At 50.8% G+C, this 19,436-nt stretch overlaps 7 protein-coding genes across 7 annotated transcripts; 3 read left to right on the forward strand and 4 right to left on the reverse strand.

Annotated features, from left to right (window-relative positions):
- Positions 1–767: 767 nt before the first annotated feature.
- Positions 768–2,812, reverse strand: BO94DRAFT_627106 (GABA permease). The gene is made up of 6 exons (XM_025617391.1): positions 2,592–2,812; positions 2,335–2,519; positions 2,192–2,271; positions 2,116–2,126; positions 1,699–2,068; positions 768–1,646 (listed from the first exon to the last, which is right to left on the reverse strand). The coding sequence occupies exons 1-6, from the start codon at positions 2,709–2,711 to the stop codon at positions 862–864; spliced, it is 1,551 nt and encodes a 516-aa protein (XP_025463999.1). The 5' UTR covers positions 2,712–2,812; the 3' UTR covers positions 768–861.
- A 628-nt stretch (positions 2,813–3,440) lies between these two features.
- On the forward strand, positions 3,441–4,923 carry BO94DRAFT_499330 (uncharacterized protein). The gene is made up of 6 exons (XM_025609369.1): positions 3,441–3,664; positions 3,718–3,822; positions 3,876–4,100; positions 4,157–4,299; positions 4,362–4,429; positions 4,484–4,923. Exons 1-6 carry the CDS (start codon positions 3,485–3,487, stop codon positions 4,849–4,851), a joined length of 1,089 nt encoding a protein of 362 aa, XP_025464000.1. The 5' UTR covers positions 3,441–3,484; the 3' UTR covers positions 4,852–4,923.
- A 543-nt stretch (positions 4,924–5,466) lies between these two features.
- On the reverse strand, positions 5,467–6,392 carry BO94DRAFT_605172 (uncharacterized protein; the record flags this gene model as incomplete). Its single annotated transcript, XM_025616471.1, has 3 exons — positions 5,467–5,930; positions 5,980–6,143; positions 6,205–6,392. 3 exons carry the CDS (start codon positions 6,390–6,392, stop codon positions 5,467–5,469), a joined length of 816 nt encoding a protein of 271 aa, XP_025464001.1.
- Positions 6,393–7,374: 982 nt separating this feature from the next.
- Positions 7,375–9,209, forward strand: BO94DRAFT_499333 (MFS general substrate transporter). Its single transcript, XM_025609370.1, has 5 exons — positions 7,375–7,874; positions 7,941–8,067; positions 8,122–8,545; positions 8,602–8,806; positions 8,867–9,209. Exons 1-5 carry the CDS (start codon positions 7,430–7,432, stop codon positions 9,163–9,165), a joined length of 1,500 nt encoding a protein of 499 aa, XP_025464002.1. The 5' UTR covers positions 7,375–7,429; the 3' UTR covers positions 9,166–9,209.
- Positions 9,210–9,860: 651 nt separating this feature from the next.
- On the reverse strand, positions 9,861–10,988 carry BO94DRAFT_559374 (LysM peptidoglycan-binding domain-containing protein; the record flags this gene model as incomplete). Its single annotated transcript, XM_025614062.1, has 2 exons — positions 9,861–10,411; positions 10,466–10,988. 2 exons carry the CDS (start codon positions 10,986–10,988, stop codon positions 9,861–9,863), a joined length of 1,074 nt encoding a protein of 357 aa, XP_025464003.1.
- Positions 10,989–12,559: 1,571 nt separating this feature from the next.
- On the reverse strand, positions 12,560–13,560 carry BO94DRAFT_538435 (uncharacterized protein). The gene has a single exon (XM_025612488.1). It carries the CDS (start codon positions 13,427–13,429, stop codon positions 12,632–12,634), a length of 798 nt encoding a protein of 265 aa, XP_025464004.1. The 5' UTR covers positions 13,430–13,560; the 3' UTR covers positions 12,560–12,631.
- A 691-nt stretch (positions 13,561–14,251) lies between these two features.
- BO94DRAFT_605178 (glycoside hydrolase family 18 protein) lies at positions 14,252–19,212 on the forward strand (the record flags this gene model as incomplete). Its single annotated transcript, XM_025616472.1, has 7 exons — positions 14,252–16,186; positions 16,257–16,466; positions 16,543–16,641; positions 16,716–17,522; positions 17,599–17,782; positions 17,849–17,963; positions 18,018–19,212. 7 exons carry the CDS (start codon positions 14,252–14,254, stop codon positions 19,177–19,179), a joined length of 4,512 nt encoding a protein of 1,503 aa, XP_025464005.1. The 3' UTR covers positions 19,180–19,212.
- Between the last annotated feature and the right edge of the window lie 224 nt (positions 19,213–19,436).

The following is a 19,436-nucleotide window of genomic DNA, read 5'->3' on the forward strand; positions in this document are numbered from 1 at the left end:
AAAAAGGTGACCCGTTGCCCCGCATTCTTAGGTATTGTTGATGGCTGTTTCCCATGGTGAATTTGGTGGAGAACACCAATCTTCTTCCAGAGGCAACCCCAGAGTTACGGTGCCATGCTCAGCTTGTTTTGTTGTTAGATATAATGCCAACTCGATGCCCCGTCAGACAATTGTGGTCTACATTCTCACAGCTATCCCCGAGAGTGCTTGGTTAGTATAGTAGGGATGTGGAGCTTAATATTCTCCCAACAACGCTAAACCCGTGCCGCCTCCCAGATCGTGGTCCTAGTACTCTGATCTCTGTTTACATAAGTAAAATTGAGCAATCAAGGGGTAGAGGATCAATAAAAAAGCAAACAGCAGGCTTGTGTAGGGTACAGGTAGACGGATATCTGGTCTTATCCAACGAGAGGGACTGAGCCGTTGGGGAGGAACACAGTTATACATGCATGATTCAATACTAACCATGATAACGTTCACCCACATGTTTCCACGCCAAGCTTCAGCTCCATCGGTGAGTCGACGTCGACTACAACGTACTTATGAGACATGACTGTCCAACACACCGATTCACGTAGACTGGTCTTCCATTAGGAGCGATGTCGAGGAATGCATGCCGTGTCTTGCGGCTTTGCAGTCCCAAAGAATCATATTGCTGAACCTTTCAAAGTAACGAGAACATCAGAGGTCAGAATAGGTATGTCATTCTGATAGTGACAATACACCCGGAATAGCACCATGTATTTGAAATTGAGTAGACGAAACAAGGGTATATATATTTTCACTGTCTATGCTAGGCAACAGAATCACTCAACCAAAGAAACATGAACCCAAGCAATGAACCAACAGTAGAGAACGCTCTCACTCCGTCGAATATGTCATGGTCGGTCCATTCCACTTATACCGTCCTCGAACCACCCAATCTCCAATGGCAAACAGCATGATGAAGCCCAACACCGGCCCCGCATAATTCATATTCTCTCCCGTCACCGGCAAAGTGGCAGGAAACGGCAAGAAGATGGCGAAATACGTGGCAAAGAGAATAGCCACCAAGTTGATAGGCAATCCCCACTTACCCAAGGAGAAGGTTCCCTGAGGAATATCCCCGGGGGCCGTCAATCGCTTAAAGACCAGTAGCACCAACGGGATCAGATACGAAATGTATAATCCCAGGGTACTCAGGGACAGAATGGCGTTAAACGCAGCAGTGGATCCGATCTGAATGAAAGAAAGGAGGAAAACCAGAGTCGTGACGAGGAATAGCGCCCGAATGGGGATCTTGTATCGGGGATCGACCTTGACGAAGAAATCAGAAAAGGGGAGACCATTGTCTCGAGCAAAGGCCCAGGTGAGACGCGTCACGGACGCGAGACCGTTAAAAAGTGCAATCCAACCCGGAAGCATGCCCATGGCCATTAGCACGAATGTGGCTGCCTTGGATCCGGTGGCTTGGTAGGCAATGGTGATGATGGGGTAGCCTGTTTTGCTGGTCAGGGCATCGGTGTAGTCACCCATGCAGTAGAGAATGGCAAGGAGGTAGCCGAAGGCCATGATGGAGTTGATGATGGTGCCGTAGATCATGGAGCGGGGGATGACGGTTTTGGCGTTTTTGACTTCTTCGGACATGTGGATGATGCCGTCGACACCTGGGGTGGTTAGCTGGGGAATCGGCGAGGAGGATAGGAATGGAAGGAGTACCGCTTAGGGGGGTGATGACGCCCAGAAGTCCTACCGAGTAAACAACACCCGGGTTCTGCCAGCCGCTGAGACCGCTGACAAAAGTATCCCAGACGAAAGCGTTGGAGTTGCGCGGCGCCAGAATGACAAAGGTGGCGATGGTGACGGGGAGGAAGACGACGTGCATCACACCCGCGGCGACCTCGATGACGGAGAGGACGCGTCGCGCAAAGATGTTGATGACGATCGGGATCAGGACGACAGCCCACATGAGGAGGGTTCCTTGCCACCGCGTCGCCTCATAGTGGGAATGGGCGAGGACTGCCATACCTTCGATTTCGGTGCCGATGAAGTAGGGCGAGATGCAGACGAGGGCACACCAGGAGAAGACCTGGAGCAGGTTAGGGGCTGCGTGAGACTAGAGGGAGGATATCATACCGTGACCCATCCTGAATTTGCGCATTGCCGGTTAGTCGCTGTCTTCAATGAATTGAAAGGGGAAGAAGTGTCTGACCTTGGAAGAAACTGATGAAGCGACGATAGCATGGAGCCAGGACGTAGCTCCAGTGATACTGGGCCCCGGCCGTGGGGTGTCTGTTGATGCGATCATGGTCACTTATAAGTCACACGTTTAGGGCAGTGGATGATGGTCCATACACTGAGGCCAGTTCGGCCAATGAAGTGGCAATGGCCAGGTTTCCCAGTCCACTGATGATGATCCCATACACGATGGCCGCCGGCCCTCCGTTGTACAGACCAGCTTGCAAACTCCCACCAGCCGATTCCCACGACGCCAGCAGGGTTGCGGAGAATGCCAGCGACGAGAAGAAATTTAAATATCTCTGGTGTGTGCCACGTCAGAAAGCCAAACAAAAAACAAAGAAAAATGAGTTTCGGGAGAGGTTGCTTCGTACATCCAGTCTCTGTCGCTGGCGATACTCAACATTGCCCCCTTCACGCCCACGAGGGCTTCTATCAGCGACCGTTGATCGGACGGCGGTGCCGCTTTTCATCTCAACTTCCTCATCCAGCATCGTAAGTAGCGTTATTTCCGGACTTCAAACCAGTGGCGTTGTTGGAAACTGCACAAGAATAGAGGAGAAAGAGTGCGACCGCAGACAAGGAAAAATAGGACGACCAACAAAAAAGAGGGGAAGGCAAAGTCACAAGCATTTGGCATCGGCAGGAGAGAAATAAATACAGGGATGTCATCTGAGACTAGCCTGCTGAAGGACCCCCTCGGACATTGCCCCGAAGTGGCAAGCTGGCGCTGCATCCCTGCAGCATCCTGGTCAATTTAGCCAGCGTCATATGCAGCTATCGGCGACTGGCGTTACGGCGAGATGGGTTGGAGATTAACAGTCAGCACTTGAGATTGCATGACAGGGGCTTAGGGCAACGCGGAAGGGTTTAGGCTGCATTAGCCCCATCCCCGGACTCGCACCGGTTCAGCATCATCCCCACCCGTGGTGAATTGACACGGGAATGGCGCGGGAATGGCGCGGCCCAGTGGAGACCAAAGTAGTTTCTTCGGAGAAATTGGTCGCTAGTCCAATGCACTTTCCATGGCGCGTTCGCTCGGCTGAATGGATGATTGTGACAGGACGATGATCGAAGCTAGCTCCAAGCTGTGTCCTGGTCGTAAGATTGGTGGGATCCAGACCAATCTATATCTCGACCACCACGACAGGGATTATAGTCCTGGTGGCCAGAGAGGAATGGTAGCTTCCCAGCTGTCTCCCTGACTCCCTCCCATTTTTCTCTCCGCTCATGATTCACTCGACTATGTTACTCTACCGCCGTGATCATGGCTGATCCCAAAGCCCCCTTCGAGACCCTCTCGGAGGATGATCATGGGCCGATCATCACCCTCGTGTCGGTGGCTCTCCTCATAACCGCCATTATATTTGTCGCAGCCAAGCTAGGCTCGGTGCTCTACTTCAAACAGCGTCGTTCGGCCGTGAATACGCCCGTCTGGCTAGCTCTGGTAGGTGACGCTCCAAGAACAAGCAGTTGGTATCTCATGACAGATTGCTCCAGGTTCTTCTGCTCATCGAGGTTGCCGTAATACAACAGGCTGTCAACAACGGGATAGGTAGACATCTCGACACTCTCGCGGAGGCAGCCATCCAAACCGCAAGCAAGGTAAGCCAACCCCAATCGTCCACGACGAGCGTGTCCTCTAAACTTCAGTGAAGTACCTCTATGCTGCACAACTCCTCCAAATTGTCATTCTTTCTCTATCACAGCTCTCCACCATCCTTCTCGTCTGGAAATTGACCCCTCATGACGGGATCCGCCGGACCTGTCTCATCACCACCGGCTTGACAGCAGCATGGACCATATTTGCACTCTTTGGCGTCTCTTTCCAATGTCAGATGCCCGATCCATGGATCTACAACCCTTCACGCTGTGCTGGACAGGTACATAATAACCACAGTCTTTCATTTTCCTTTGCATATTCCTGATCACATACCAGGGTGCCATCCTTTATCCCATCTCGGTGATTCAGATCTTAACCGAAGCCATCATCGTGGCCATCCCATTCTTCATGATGCGCAACGTGCAGATAAAACTGATGACGAGAGTTAAGATCCTGGCCTCATTTTCAGCACGAACCCTGTGCGTCGCTTTCGGCTGTTCCATCCCATGCCTACGATTGTTGTTTCTCTAACACATCACAGCGTGATCGCCCTCGGAATCGCCCACCTATCAGTCCTGCCTTCTTTCCTCCACTCAACAGATGTTACATGTACATCCTCCCCTCCTCTTCACCTTCACTCTCACTAAGAACTCCCAACTATAGGGACCGTCACTATCCCAACAGTATGCGCCCAAGCCATGATCTGCACCACCGTGATCATTGCCTGCCTGCCAACCCTCTACCACATCTTCGCAGGTCTCCACTCTGGATTGATCACCACCCGACTGCCCGATGAGGTCGAGCTCAAGCATCCCTATTTATACGGACGCCAATCCACCGTTCGGTCGACCCGGAGCAATACAAAGGCACTTGCGGGATTGGAGACACTGGACGGTTCTATGTCGAGAAATCAAAACTCTGTGATACGAAGGTCGAGTATGAGTGATAGTATGAAACACTTGACGGAGGAAAACACCGGTAATGGCGTATTGATGACAGTGGATATCACGGTTGAGGTGGAGGATCGGTAGCAATAACTTCCTTCCTCTCTCCCATTTGCCTCCCCCTTTTTCCTTTGTCTTCATATACAAGAATTATGGCAGCTTATTGCCATTCGCACATAGAGAGTAGCCACTTTTAATGGTTGCTTTAACCCTTTCTCATAGGCCTTCCCATACGTAGCCGTGTTTGGTGAACAGAATGCAAAACGAAGGATTGAATATATCCAGTGACTCTGATTCACATTCAAATCATCTTTACCTGTAGCCCAGTCTACCTATTTCTTACTAGGTCTTAACGTGGTCACTATATCACGTGTTCCTCAAGCCCACAGCCTGTTGGCTGATGTTGATCATTCATCGCTGGAGAACCTGAAGCTAGAGCCCAGAACTGTCCTTTTACCTATATAAGGTCAGGGGTCTCTAAAGCTCAGTCCCGTTCAGTGCACGGAGCGTCCTACATGAAATATAACGACTTGTTCATCGAATACAAGAATCAGCGCACAGATATGTGACTATCCAGGATAAATCGACATTAAAATTGCAGTAAACAATCACTCAGCGTCCGAAGATCAGAACCCGAAATGGAAAAGGTAGAATAAACGGAGAAAATGAGAAAAGCCGAAAGATCCACGACAGGCATCGCCGCTACTGAGCGGGTTTGAGATCCATGTAGGAGAGTGCATTTTCGGCCGCAGTCCGCAAGTCATCGACTCTGTAGGGTAAGACGCCGTCAGGTCTGCAGTTCGGGAAACAGTGTCCGGAAAAAAGCTGCCTGTGGGTGATATTGATGACCTGGGTCTGGTTGTTACGTGGACGAGGGAAAATGGTCTCAGTCTGTCGGCACACGGGGATACCATTGGGGTGTAAAGACCATACTTCAACAGTTCCACTGACGTGTTGTAAACGTTTAGTCCAGTTGAGTATAAAGACAAGTTGAACGATCGTAATCCCACCAACAAGCCACAAATCCATATCAGCTCGTAGCTGGTTATAATTCTCAGACCATCCCGATTCAACTGCGATGGACGGTAGATGATGCCTACTAGGAATCATACAAAAGTCAGGCTCTTTTCTAGACCTGGAATATGGGCCGTGGGTGAAGTTCAAAGCTATACAGAGCGTTAGTTGATATTTTCAATTAGAGAAGGAGAAACATACTGGTCCCAATTATATTAGTCAAATTATGCTTTTCATCTATTGTTAGTAGTCCAGAAGTACGCCAATTCCCAGCAGTCCAGACTTGCCACGCGTGGTGACAATTGTGGATATGGGGTGGCATGATCTTCATATGGAATGTCTCTGTACGGGAGTTGTAGTTCTTTCTGTCAGAGGATGATATCTTAGTTAAGCTATCATGGTATGGGTTGTGAGAATATTTATTACCTGATCCTCTTGTCGTTGATAACAGGGTCTGGTATGTCAAAGATGTAGTCACTCCAGACAGGTCGAACATCACTGTAAGTCACGTCGAGACTATTTGAGGCTGTCAAAACCATCTGTTTTATGTGGTCTGTGAAGTCTCCAAAGCTTTCGAAATCCGAAGCACGGAAGCTTAAGCTTAATTCTTTCATCTTGAATGAATTTTTGATTCGTGTATTCGGTCATAACCCAACATGTAGGAGAAAGAAAACGACTTGGAAAAGATCCTATTTAAAGAGCAGCGGAAAGTAATGCCATGGAAGCATCATCTGGATGTCCTTGGAGCTTGCCATAGTTGAAAGGATGTTGCAAAAAAATGTCAAGGGGCGTTAAGCGGAGATTCGCGATGAACAAACAGATAATGACAGAGAAACAATTTGGGTATAGATAGAGTGAACAAAGCAGTCGGTTCCTTCCCTATCTCAATGCCTATTTATTGCATTTCACAATAATTTGTGGAAGTCGCTATAGATATGGGATAGTGTCTGGAGATCTCAGGATTATTCAATGCCTCAAGGGACGTGCCTCGGAATCCAACGGGGCACTGTTCTTCGTAGGAGGGACTGAAGTCTTGACCACGGGGATTCAAGCAGGAAAGACTAGGCTATTGCCTTTAATCTTGTGGAACAATCTCGTCAATATGGATGACGCGATATGCGACATTCGGCTACTAGCATTTAACTAAAATAGGCCATTTCTTCTTCTTCATAGTCATCATCACGAGGAGGGGGTTGGATAAAATCATCTCTAAATAAACGGCGGTGCAATCTCCAATCTATATATAGTAGAAACATTTTCAATGGTTGCTTTATATTTGTCAGGACATAATTCTTATCATCGGCTGTCTCGTTGCTGAGTAAAGGGTGTGACTGTTAGGGCACGACGTACTTTGGTAAGTAGATGCGGGATTGTTCCCGGCACGCTAACCGAGCCTTACGCAGTTTAGCCTCGACCTAATCGACGGTCGGATTCCTCTTCGTCGGAATTAATGGCCGCCATCTCATTGGAAGGCGCTGATCCTTATCGCAATTCAGGGGCAGTCAATCGATCAGCGCTATGATAAGGGGCGGCCTTATATTTGATCGCCCATCCCCACCCACCCTTCCTGCCGCTCCGACTCTCTCATTCGACTTCTTCAACTTATTGAGTACCCACAGTTAGGGCCGAACCGTCTATTACCGTACTCAGCATGGTCCAGGTTGAGCCACATGATGAAGATCTCCTCCGGCCCCTGTTGGCTGACCAGCCAACAAACACCACCAAGGACCAAAACACTACTGTCTACTGGCATCCCACCGTTATTTGCAGTCTCTTATTCCTGGTGATGGGAATTGGATCCTTCATTAGTGCCGCCCCTCAGTTACGTCTATTCGAGTCCATCATCTGCCAGCAGTATTACAAAGACAGTGACGCCCTTCCTGACGGATCTGGGATTCCCGAGCATATGTGCAAGGCAGGCCCCGTGCAAGCGGCACTTGCACAGTTAGTCGGATGGCAATCCTTCTTTGATAACATCCCTAGTCTTCTCCTGGCACTACCGTATGGTATCCTGGCCGACAGGTATGGACGGCGGTTGATCATAACTTTGAGTTTCATGGGCCAGTTCGCGGGATTTGCATGGATATTGATCGTTTGTAAGTCAAACTCCTCATTTTTCAGTCGGAGACCATAAGAAACACTCGATTCACATATTAGCATAGGCTGGTTTAGGCTTCCAATCAAAGTGATCTGGTTTTCTTCTGCTTTCCTCATCGTGGGTGGCGGAAGCAGTGTGGCCGCATCGGTGGTGATGATGGTCATTACTGATTCAACGCCGCAGATCAAGAGGTAAACTCCCTTATGGCCTTTATTCAACTTCGGGCTAATACTAATACTTTTTAGGTCCCAAATATTCATGTGGTTCGAGGCAGCCGTTCTCCTGGCCGAGATAGTATCCCCTCCTGTTGGCTCCCTCTTGATGAAGCACAGTATCTGGCTTCCGATTCTGATAAACTCCGCATGTTGTGGAGTATCAATTCTTCTATCCTGGTATATGCCAGAGACTCGGCACTATGCTGTCAAACAAGCAAATGCTGCATATACCGAGACACCTACGACAGCATATGCCGAAGACCATTCAGAGCCACGTGAACCTAGCAGGACCATTTCCCTGGTTGACAACTTGAAGCAGAGATTGCGTGTCGTCGTCAGTCAGCGTAATATCTTTCTGCTGATTCTTTCCTTTCTGGTCGCAAACTTTGCTCGTGATTCGATGGCTTTCCTGTTACAATACATCTCAAATCGTTATTCTTGGCCCATCGCAAAGGTATAATCATCCCTCCCAGACCAAACTCTTATAATTAACTAGCCCATACCCCCCAGACAAGCTACATGCTCTCATTCCGTGCCCTGGCGCAATTACTACAATTCATATTGATCCTACCATGGATTGACCGCACCATGCGCAAACGCTTCGAAACCCGACCTAAAGAAAAGGACCTTTACCTCTCCCGCTTCAGCATCACCATCATGACAATAGGTTTTGCTGCCCTGGGTCTCGCACCCACCGTTGGCCTATCCATGCTTGGTGAGCTCCCCTCGCAACCTCAGCCCTATTTTCCAGTATCTAATTGCCGCATTACAACAGGCATTGCTATTTACACGGTCGGATCGGGATTTAGTACATTCTCCAGAAGTCTCATTAGCTCTCTCATGGATCCTACTATGATGGGAGTACTTTATAGCACTCTCGCGATTATGGAAACCATTGGATCTCTCTTGGCGGGGCCATCCATGGCGTGGGCCTTTAGATTGGGGATGAATCTGGGAGGTGTTTGGTTGGGAATGCCGTATTTGATTTCAGCTGCTTTGTGTGCGTCGATGACTGCTGTGATTTTTATGATTCGTCTTGAGCGTGGGATCAATGGGGTTGTGGGTGATGTTTAGAGGCAAGGTGGGTTGTCTAGTTAAGCAAGGATGCCTATGTTGAGATTAAATTGTATATTATTTTGCTCATAATTTGTAGTCCGCTGAGATTAAAGATATATCCTAACAATTTATAGGCATAAAAATGATTCTGTGAGACCATTACTCAGTATAAAGGGCTCAATGCAGGATATTGGTGGTGTGAAAGCTGCGCAAACCATGGAACACAGCGCATGCCTAATTGTCTAACTAATCTATTTGTTGGAGTCCGCATGCCTCGGTGATAGAGTATATCCGGGATATAATCAGAAAGGCAGTTGCATCAATAGATCCTTTCCAATGTGCAATCTACGGACATTTAGTTGTCGCTTGGCACGTGAACCTCCTCTTTCAAGTAAGTGTGTATTCTAACCTCGAAGTTAATTATGAGGTTCGTAGAGTGTTTGACGGCAGGTTACTATGTAATGTAGGTCTACATATGTCCTGAGCTTTGGAAAGAGGGCGAGCTTTTATGCCTCCGAGTCACTTGAACTAATCGTGGAAGATCATACATATATTACGGTAAAGTTGCTATACACTTGATTCGAACTGCTTGAAAGTACATCATATGTTATTAGTATATATTCCCACGGTGACCGCCATCCATCAACGCTACCCCTACATATGAAAGCTACTGTATCAAATGCGCCCACTTTCCTTGATATGCGCTATCCCTTTTACACACCCACACAAATGTACTCGTGTAACCATAGATCCGTACACCCGGTTCCCACCTTGGGGTTCCACAGCTCAATATCCGCAATTGTGATGCCCTGACTGCTAGCAATGCTCGCGCACGAGTCACCCGAATTTACGAAATAGAAAGTGGTACAGTCATCCACCATGCCCGGCTCGTAAGGCGTCGGGGTGGTGATGCCATTACCCGCCGAGGTGGTCGTAGTCGGCGCAGTGTAACCAATGGTATCGACACAGACATAGTATCCCAGGTAGAGATCAGCGCAAGACGAGCCAACGGCCGGGTTCCAGGTATAGAAGGTGGAGAGGGGAATATCGTATTTGGCGGCGATGGCTGCGCAGCTATCGCCGGATTGAACGAGGTCGAACTTGTTGCAATTGTCTACCATACCGGTTTGGATGGGCGTGGGAGTAGTGATGCCATCGGCGGGAGTGGTTGTCGTCGCTGGTACGGTAGTAGTGGTGGCGGGAATAATAGTAGCACCAGGGACATCTACACAGTAGTAGTAGCCGGCCGGGATGTTGGTACAATCTAGATGTTTGGTCAGATACAAGTACAGTAGTTCATGGAAAGTGTAGGACCTACCCGAGTTGATGGATGGGTTCCAGTCAAGGAACTCGCTCGCACTGATGTCGAACTGGGCTTCGATCTTTCCGCACGAGTCCCCGAGTTCAACTAGGTAGAATTTGTCGCAATTGGCGACAGTACCCGTTTTTTGTGGCTCATAGGGGGCCGATGATGACGATGAGGTCGTTGATGACGTGGAAGAAGTGGAAAGGGTAGAAAGGGTGGAGATGATGGAAGAGGAGATCGAAGTGGAAGTGGTAAGAGATGAAGAGGTCGTGGTTGATCCACTGGATGAAACTGTGCCGACCACACAGTAGCTCTGACCGGCCACGAGATCTGGGCAGGTCACGCCCGGATTGAGAGACTCGAAGGTCTGCACGCTCAGGCCCCATTCAGCAGCGAAGGTCTGGCAAGTATCTCCGGAACTGGCAGCAGACTCATAGCTACAACTAACCTGCTGACGGGGGGCTAGGGTCATCGTCCATGCCAGGTGGAGCTGTGGGAGTAGGAACAGGCCCGCCTTGAAAGATATTGGCGCCATCATGGTTGATGCTTGTTTGAGAACAGATAAGTGCTGTATTAGAGCAACTGAGAAGGCAGTAATTGGGAAAAAACGAGCCACTGCTCTGTTGGAACGGGAAGAATATAATGTGACAGTCAAAGCTCTTTATATTTTGCCGCGCAGCTGGATAGCTATATCAAGGCAGTCACTATCTAGCATAGTATTTCAGGCCATGTATGGTATAGAGGATAGCATGCTCCTTCCAATTCCGAGGACGAGATGGAAAGAGATAATTCGAGGGGATATCCGGAGTACTCCGAACTGAGACATTATCGGACGCATGGACGGAGTCCGTAAGAGCCCCCTCATCTGGACCTGGGCGATGTGGAAACCGCCAGGACCTTGTAGGAGGATGGTGGGGCGTGCAATATCAAGCGACACTTACAAGGAGCATGGATCACTTACCAGAACCATACATAAAGTATACCACATGAAGATTAACAGACTGCATGAAATCAGCACCAAGCGTGGATAGGAAGGACCTTCTCATATGATCACTGAGGGAGAAATTTTCTTATCAACTAGATGTGAGGGCTAGCTGCATTTGATTAAGCAATAACGTTGTAGCGGCCTCTATATCTCGATTGCATCTACCTATCTCGGGTAGAAAGCAGAATCTGGTTACATAGTCGAGTATGGCCTTCAAAATATCACAATGGCTATTGTCTTGTTTGGCTGACCACTAGATTGGTGTCACGTACAATCTGGCACGATGGTGCAATAGAAACATAGCTATATGGGCTGACAGACTCCTACGGACGTGATTAATTATGAACACGGGAAGATAATCCCCGGTACTGTTGTCCCACCTAGGGATAGTGGTAAAGGCTAATTCATGCCAAACAATAGTTACAATGTAGTGATAAGTGATGTTATGGCCCATATACTCCATAAGGCTGGGCGAAAAGTCATCCGGATTTCGGATTTATCGGCCCGACTCCAATCGCGCCAACCAGAAGCCTCAACCGCAAATTGGGGGAGGGTCGGGTACAGCCGCACAAACCCTCGCAAGGCTTAGCGTAGACCCCAGATACCAATCAGCTTGCCCCGTATTTACGCCCCCATGCGAGGGTCCGACTTCTTAGTAGACCCTGCGATTGGTGAGATTTCAGTAGGTTTACATGTGGGGAAGTCCCTGACCCCTGACCCCTGAGAAGCTGAGAACAAACGAAGAGAAAATTTCGCGTGAAGCAGGCGCGCCACTCACCAGCCGGTCAACTCCCGGCCGACTCGGACATGACAATGTCTGGATTCGCAGAATGAAAGAATCCTACATAGCAATCGAGGTGGGCCGTCTTCAATTAGTTTCAATGACTCCTTCCTGCCTAACGCTGGGTTCCGGTCGAGCGGGCATCTCATGGACGGAAGATTAACGTGGGTGCCAAGGCAGACAAGCTCACGGGAGGACGGGAGAATCCACTTGGAACCCTCCTTGCGCTCCAACAGGATGCGGGCCACCCCATTGTCTTCCCGTGGCATCCGATGCACAAGCTTTTTGTGCTTACATGTAGTGCTGCACTACGAGTGGAAGGGTGACTAGAACCATTGTGATCCGATACTCTCGATAATAATATTGCTACATATGAAAAGGACTCGCCACTGGTAGTCTATGCACATTGTTCTCATCCGAAGTGGATCAAGGCAGTCATCATGGTCAACAGTGTAAGCCACGTGGACGCTGCAGCCATGCGACATTGTCTCGCGCTGTTCGAGGATTTGGCCGTGGAAGTCGGACAAGTGACATTGGGGTAGATTGAAGTCTCGAGAGGGTCACAGGCGAACGCGGTGGCTGCTGCCATGATACTGGAAGCTGCGGAAGGATTGACCGTCGCTGCACAAGGATTGGTGGTGGGACTGGGTCCAAGGATGGCGCATGCGTCCCCATCAGAAGTTACGTTATACGCATAGGCATCCATCGAGCCGCAATTTTCAGAAGATGTGAGATTGGGGGCCTGCCCTGACTGGCTGATAGTGAAGACGATGGCACCGTTTGTCGCGATGTCTTCACCTTCGTAGCCGCCCTTATGAGTGCAATTCGAAACCACGAGACTCCAGGCAAAGGTCCAGAAGCCGACCGGGTAGGGGGTAGTGTCGATGAAGCGAGTGACAAAGAGAGGGTCGGAGGACGTCAGATTCGACAACGCCGGCTCAAGTGCCCCGTTGGTGACGGAGCCTGGGGAAGTATGGTTATTGCCCTCCCACAACTCCCAGATGATGAAGAATTCCAAAGCTTGAACCAGAGTCGGATTTTGCAGCGCAAATACAATGGGCAACAGCGCCGAGGGGGTGTAGGTTTCGTTGCGTGGGGATATCAAGTCCACTTCGAAGATGCCCGGACTGAAGACTGAAGTGTCATAGCTCATTGCGATCATCGAGTTCGTCATCAGCGCGGTCCATGCAAGAGAGCGAAGGCGATTCATACTGAAGGGGCAATTTAAATGAAGGTGGAAGGAATGAAGTTCACCTGCTCAGCTGATTTTAGGAGTAACGAACGATCATGAAAATAGGGCGGGGGGGAGAAAAGAAATTGAAAAAAGGAAAAACGTTAAAGGGATGAAGAAGGAAAGAAGACAAGCCTCCAGGGGTTTTTTTTTTTTTTTTTTTTTTTTTTTTTTTTTTTTTTTTTTTCAGGCGGATAAACGGGAGGCACGGCATCAGGCTGCTGCAGGACTTTTCATCTGGTCACGCCCGAGCTGGTCCGATCCCTGCAGCCTCGCCCTCTTAGCGTCGCATAGGGTCCGATAGAAGCCGCCCATTATTTTATTTCGATTCTATTATTATTGTGATTTTTCTTTCCATTTGGGTTACCACTCTATGATTACTTTTTTATTACTTACTGATTTATTTATCGTTTGTTTTTTGTTTTTTGGGTGGGGGGGAGGGTATCATCGCCTTCACTTTTTGTATACTACACTATATTATGGCTCCGGAATTGTCCCAGGACCCTTGCAAGCCCCGCCTGGCCCAGGATGAGAACCCTGTAGGGCACTCTATCAGGCTTTAGGAGATGTGTCCGACTCCGAGGGAACATTGTTCGCAAGTGCAGCCTCGCGATGCTTGCTTAGCTGATTCCACCGTCTAGGGGAAATTACAGCAGCAGCATCTGTCAGGCCAACTACTGATAGGTTGACCAGGCCGAGAGCATGCCCTTTTGGCCGAGTGGTGAGTTGCCAGCATCCAGTATAAAATCCACCTTCCCATCGCCCCCCAATAATGGGATCATCAGGCGCATCGGTGGCCAGATGTCTTTCTCTTCCCCTTTTTCGGCGTGGCTTCGGCCACGCAATCCGTTCCTTACCCTCCTGTCTCTCGTTCTTGTCACCTTGTCATTCTCTATTCACACTTCGTCCGCCATCACGGTGCCCGTTCGACTCCCCGCGAGTCTCGGGTATCAAGGCCGGTCAGCTGCTTGTCCCGCGCGATGTGCCGTCTCGGGCCCTAACCCGGCCAACTGGTCCCTCTATCACAACTTCGACCAACTCGCCTTGTGCGATGAGTCTCTCTTTTACTCCTTCTCCTTTGTTGATCCCGTCGATGACCCGGACACTGCCCATCGCATCTACACCTGCACCTCTTTCGGCCCCGATTGGGCCAATCTGCCAGCCAACACATCGAGCCTGGTCTCGCAGTCCGAAGGTGCCCCAGCCCCAGTGAATGGCACATATCAGATTGGATCGTGGCCCTCCACTCCAGGCTCTTCGGTCTCATCGTCTCTCGCCACCCTTACCAAGCAGTTCCGCCAATATTTGTCCAACGGATTCGGCGCCGGAAATCATCCGACCATTCTCTTCGCCAGCTATGGCTCGACCTCGGTTGGGCTCTACATTGGCCAAGGTCTGCAGAGCCAGGGCATTGGGAACATCGCGCTGGCATACTTGGAGAACACCATGGCAACATCCAACACCAGCCTGTCGGCGAGTGTGGCCATGCAATTCTGCCAGCCGGGTCAAACTTCTCACCACGTGTTTGGCCTCATGGCCACCGGCAATGGAATGTTTGCTACCGTGCAAGATGCCCTCAGCTCGTGGTCCAAGGCCGAATGCCTGGCCATCCCGTCAGTCCAGAACGTCACGGGCACTGTGCCGCTAGCAACGCCATTGTTGTCTTCCTCCACCAAGACCCTCAGCCCCAACTCCACCTCGACATACGCCAATGTGACCTCGATTCGGGGCAGGGCCCTCGCCCCGCGGACCACTTGTTCTACTGTTCAGGTCGTCTCCGGTGATAGCTGCAGTACCTTGGCGCAGAAATGTGGAATCACACCCGCTCAATTCACCAAGTACAACCCCGAGTCGAACGAGTGCTCCTCTCTGACCCCGGGGGAGCACGTCTGCTGTTCGGCCGGCACGTTGCCCGACTTCGCTCCCAAGCCCCAGGCGAATGGCACTTGTGCGACCTACACCATCCAGCCCGATGACAGCTGCTCCACGATTGCCGCTACCTACAGCATCACCGTGGATGACATCAACGAGTTCAACAACGACACCTGGGCTTGGAATGGCTGCTCGTGCCTCTACCCTCATAATGTCATCTGCATCAGTACCGGCAATCCCCCCATGCCCGCCCCCGTCGCCAATGCCATTTGCGGGCCACAAGTGCCCGGTACCCCGACCCCTCCCAGTGGGACGAATATCTCCCTGCTCAACGAGTGCCCGCTGAATGCGTGTTGCGATGTCTGGGGTCAGTATGGTACCACGGCCGGGTTCTGCACCAAGACCGGCACGGGGGCCCCTGGGACCGCCGCGAATGGCACCAACGGCTGTATCTCCAACTGTGGCACCAACATCGTGCTCAGTAGCGCTCCGGTGACGTACCGGAGTATTGGCTTCTATGAAGGGTTCAACCTGCAGCGTCCCTGCCTCTACCAGGACATCTCTCAGCTAGACATCTCGGCTTACACCCACATCTATTTCTCTTTTGGCGTGCTCTCCTCCTCCTACGAGGTCCAGATCCCTAACGTCACAACCACCTACGAGTTCAACCTGTTCAAAGAGCTCCAAGGCGTCAAACGCATTCTGTCCATTGGGGGGTGGGCATTTTCTACCGACCCGAGCACGTACATGATTTTCCGCGAAGGCGTCACGGCCACCAACCGTCTGACCATGGCCACCAACATTGCCAACTTCATAAAGGATAACGATCTCGATGGTATCAATATTGACTGGGAGTATCCGGGGGTAGGAATCTTTGCTCATTCCCACCTGGCTGTCTAAATTGCTAATGAAGCCCTCCTTCTTGTCTTTCTAGGCACCGGATATTCCTGGCATCCCCGCGGCTAGTACTGATGACGGGGACAACTATCTCGCTTTCCTTGCTGTATTGAGGAATCTCCTCGGCGACAAAGAAATTACGATTGCGGCGCCGTCGTCCTATTGGTATCTGAAGGGCTTTCCAATCAAGAAGATGGCCCCGCTCCTGGACTACATCATCTACATGACCTACGATCTGCACGGACAGGTATGGCCCCTCTCTTGATTGATACTGCGACGCCTGGCAAGGAGGACTGACCTGAAGTTTACTTCCTCTTCTCCAGTGGGATTCCAACAACCAATGGTCCCAGCTTGGCTGCCCGACTGGCAACTGTTTACGTTCCGATGTAAACCTTACCGAAACCATCGGCGCTTTGGTCATGGTGAGTTGAAGATCCCTGTTGCTACTGGAAGCCACTGCATTCCCCACCACTTATTCATACTCTTGTGCCACCAGATTACCAAAGCAGGTGTCCCCTCCAACCAGGTCGTCGTCGGCGTGACTAGCTACGGACGCTCCTTCGCCATGTCTGAAGCGGGCTGCTACGGGCCTCAATGCACATTCTTGGGTTCAGCCGATGACTCGCAAGCGGCGCCGGGGCCTTGCACTCAAACGGCCGGATACATCGCCAATGCCGAAATCGAGGCCATCCTGGCCAACTCGAGCCGGGTCACCCAGAGTTATATCGACCCCACTAGCAACACCAACATCCTTGTTTACGACGAGACTCAATGGGTCGGCTGGATGAGTGATGGGGTCAAGGCCTCACGGAAATCGCTCTACAAGGGCCTCGCCATGGGGGGAACCACCGATTGGGCCACCGACCTGCAAAAGTACAATGATCCCCCTTTCATCGCCAAGAGCTGGGAGGCCCTCATTGACGACGTGGTCCTGGACAAAGACCCATACGAAGAGGGGAACCGAACTGGCAACTGGACATCCTTGACTTGTTCGGATCCAGCCATTCAGGATGCCCTGTGGATGCCATGTGCCCAGCGCTGGGCGCAGCTGGACGCTTCCAACGCTTGGTCCGATGCTATCAACGTCTGGAAGAACATTGATAAGCCGAGAATGAGTGGTGTCGAGAAGGATTTCTCCATTTCCATCATGAATACTTTCCACGGCGGTGAAAACACGTATTGTGGGATAGTCGCTCCACGGGGCAGTTGTTTCACCTCGCAAACTTGCGGATGGTTTCAAGGCTTCGGCCAGGGCACCGGGGATTCGGGGGCCGCGGCGATGGCGATCTATGATTCCCTCACCGTGATCAACTCGGTGAGTCTCGCGACTCCTGTCCGGAGAGCGATCAAAGTGGCTGACGAACCTCCTCCTCCCCCAGGCGTACTCGCAATTTCATGCCGCCATCGACGCTGTGGCTGGAACGTATATCGACACCCAGCTCCAGTACTTTGAGACCACCTTTTCCCCGGTGCCTCCAACTGAAAGCAACACGTGGCTGGAGATCCTGCTCAACCTTGTAGGTCTCGGCATCACGGCGGTTGCCGGGCCGTTTTTCGATGACAGTAAGTAGCGATATGCACGATTTTTCCGCTTGCATCGCCCGGACCACCAATTCTGATCGTCCATAGTTTATGAAAGTCTACCTGCTCTTGTTGGGGATGCCAACACTGCCACCAGTCTCACCAGTGCCACGGTGGCATACGGGGTCTCAATTACTACCGATGTACTCCCCACCGATGCACCGTAAGTATCCTTTCTTGTTATGAAATTCCAAATCGGCTGATCCATTTCATGCAGGGGCCAATGGTCAGCCACTTCCCAGGAGAGTTTCACTGCCACTCTGGGGTCGGTCGTCTCTGGCTGGGCTGCAATCGCCGAGAATCAACTCTGGTATTTGTTCAATGGATCCGATGCCTCCATCTCTCTCCTCACCAGCATGATTACCAATGGCAATCTCATGGAGGGCAGCGGCGGCAGCCCATCGGTAAGCCACAAGACCGACCCCCAGACCAACGCCAGGATCGAGGGCTACATCAGCAAGGCCTTCTTCGGCTTCGCCATCCCATCGGTCTGGGAGGTCTCGGGCACCGCCGCCTTTGTCCTGGACTCGGGCTATGACTGCAGTGCGCAGAACCCTCTGACCGAGTACATGACCAACGCCACCCAAGAAGCCACCTATGCATGCTACAAGGACAAACTGTACTACCTGGTCTATCCCGATGGCAAGTGGAGTGGTTGTACCGATGAAGAAATTGCGAAGATCGATTGCAACGATTGTGGCGGCTCAACCTCAACCTGCGGGGACGATGCTACCTATTTTACTGCTCCCCCAGGCCTGAGCGACCTGGGCCCCGGCCTCTGGGGAAACATTACGTTGGCCGAGCTAATTGAAGGGTCTGTGAGAACATACGAAGCCAACGGCAATGCCAACGGAGGCCCCGTTGCCAACCCCATGGACAAGGATACTCTGCATGATCTTTCCAACCAAGACATCACCACTCCCGGCTATATTCGCCTGCCAGTGTGCAGTGCCCAAGTCGCCTGGGCCTCGTGGTCCAACCCATCCCAGTCCAACTCCAGCGCCCAGTACTATCCCTGCAACCCGCTGCAAGGCATCACCAAGTGTAGCGGCTACACCTACCAGGACGAGACCTCGTCGGCCTCCCCGAAGGTGTCCGACTGTCAAACCATCATCAAGAACATCCAGGGCACCAACGGCGAGTGGACGACTGGTATCGACCACCAACGTGACATTGCCAAATTTGGCACTTGCAATTTTGGCGTCCAGAATGTTGGTGTTACCGGAGACGTGACTTATCATACCGGCAGTCAGGATATTGTTAACATCATCACCGAGGCCATCTCGATGTACGCCTCGAACGGTCTGGTCGGGGCGAAAGGGTATATGAAATGCGATGGTAATACAGGTAGCCAGAAGGTTGAGTGGGGTCTGTATTAGTATGGATTGTTCTGATCCACATTGTATGTATATAGATACCGTTTGAGAGAGGTAGACGTATATACCTCAGGGACCATGCTTTGTGCTTAGCAATGCAGAGTCTATGATGATCCTGCACTGTTGTGTTACTGGCATGTTTCCCGAGGCTGACCTGCAAGCATGAGAATGTATATGTACTGGTTTTATGCTACTCTTCTCAATGGCTATCCTGGTTTGCTGAAGGTCTAACCAAGGCAGTAAAGATGTGCTGCCTGATG

The sequence above is a fragment of the Aspergillus sclerotioniger genome (assembly GCF_003184525.1).
Source record: "Aspergillus sclerotioniger CBS 115572 chromosome Unknown BO94scaffold_28, whole genome shotgun sequence".
Classification (NCBI taxonomy): Eukaryota; Fungi; Ascomycota; class Eurotiomycetes; order Eurotiales; family Aspergillaceae; genus Aspergillus; species Aspergillus sclerotioniger.

What these genes read in the sequence shown, in the direction of transcription:
- BO94DRAFT_627106 (XM_025617391.1), bottom strand. Translation starts at nt 2,711, where the DNA reads ATGCTGGATGAGGAAGTTGAGATGAAAAGCGGCACCGCCGTCCGATCA. An exon ending in GCCAGCGACAGAGACTGGAT is followed by an intron (nt 2,520 to 2,591) that starts GTACGAAGCAAC and finishes GGCACACACCAG; the next exon opens with AGATATTTAAATTTCTTCTC. An exon ending in TTGGCCGAACTGGCCTCAGT is followed by an intron (nt 2,272 to 2,334) that starts GTATGGACCATC and finishes TCGCATCAACAG; the next exon opens with ACACCCCACGGCCGGGGCCC.
- BO94DRAFT_499330 (XM_025609369.1), top strand. Translation starts at nt 3,485, where the DNA reads ATGGCTGATCCCAAAGCCCCCTTCGAGACCCTCTCGGAGGATGATCAT. An exon ending in CGCCCGTCTGGCTAGCTCTG is followed by an intron (nt 3,665 to 3,717) that starts GTAGGTGACGCT and finishes AGATTGCTCCAG; the next exon opens with GTTCTTCTGCTCATCGAGGT. An exon ending in TCATTTTCAGCACGAACCCT is followed by an intron (nt 4,300 to 4,361) that starts GTGCGTCGCTTT and finishes AACACATCACAG; the next exon opens with CGTGATCGCCCTCGGAATCG.
- BO94DRAFT_499333 (XM_025609370.1), top strand. Translation starts at nt 7,430, where the DNA reads ATGGTCCAGGTTGAGCCACATGATGAAGATCTCCTCCGGCCCCTGTTG. An exon ending in TGCATGGATATTGATCGTTT is followed by an intron (nt 7,875 to 7,940) that starts GTAAGTCAAACT and finishes ATATTAGCATAG; the next exon opens with GCTGGTTTAGGCTTCCAATC. An exon ending in ATTCTTGGCCCATCGCAAAG is followed by an intron (nt 8,546 to 8,601) that starts GTATAATCATCC and finishes CATACCCCCCAG; the next exon opens with ACAAGCTACATGCTCTCATT.
- BO94DRAFT_538435 (XM_025612488.1), bottom strand. Translation starts at nt 13,429, where the DNA reads ATGAATCGCCTTCGCTCTCTTGCATGGACCGCGCTGATGACGAACTCG.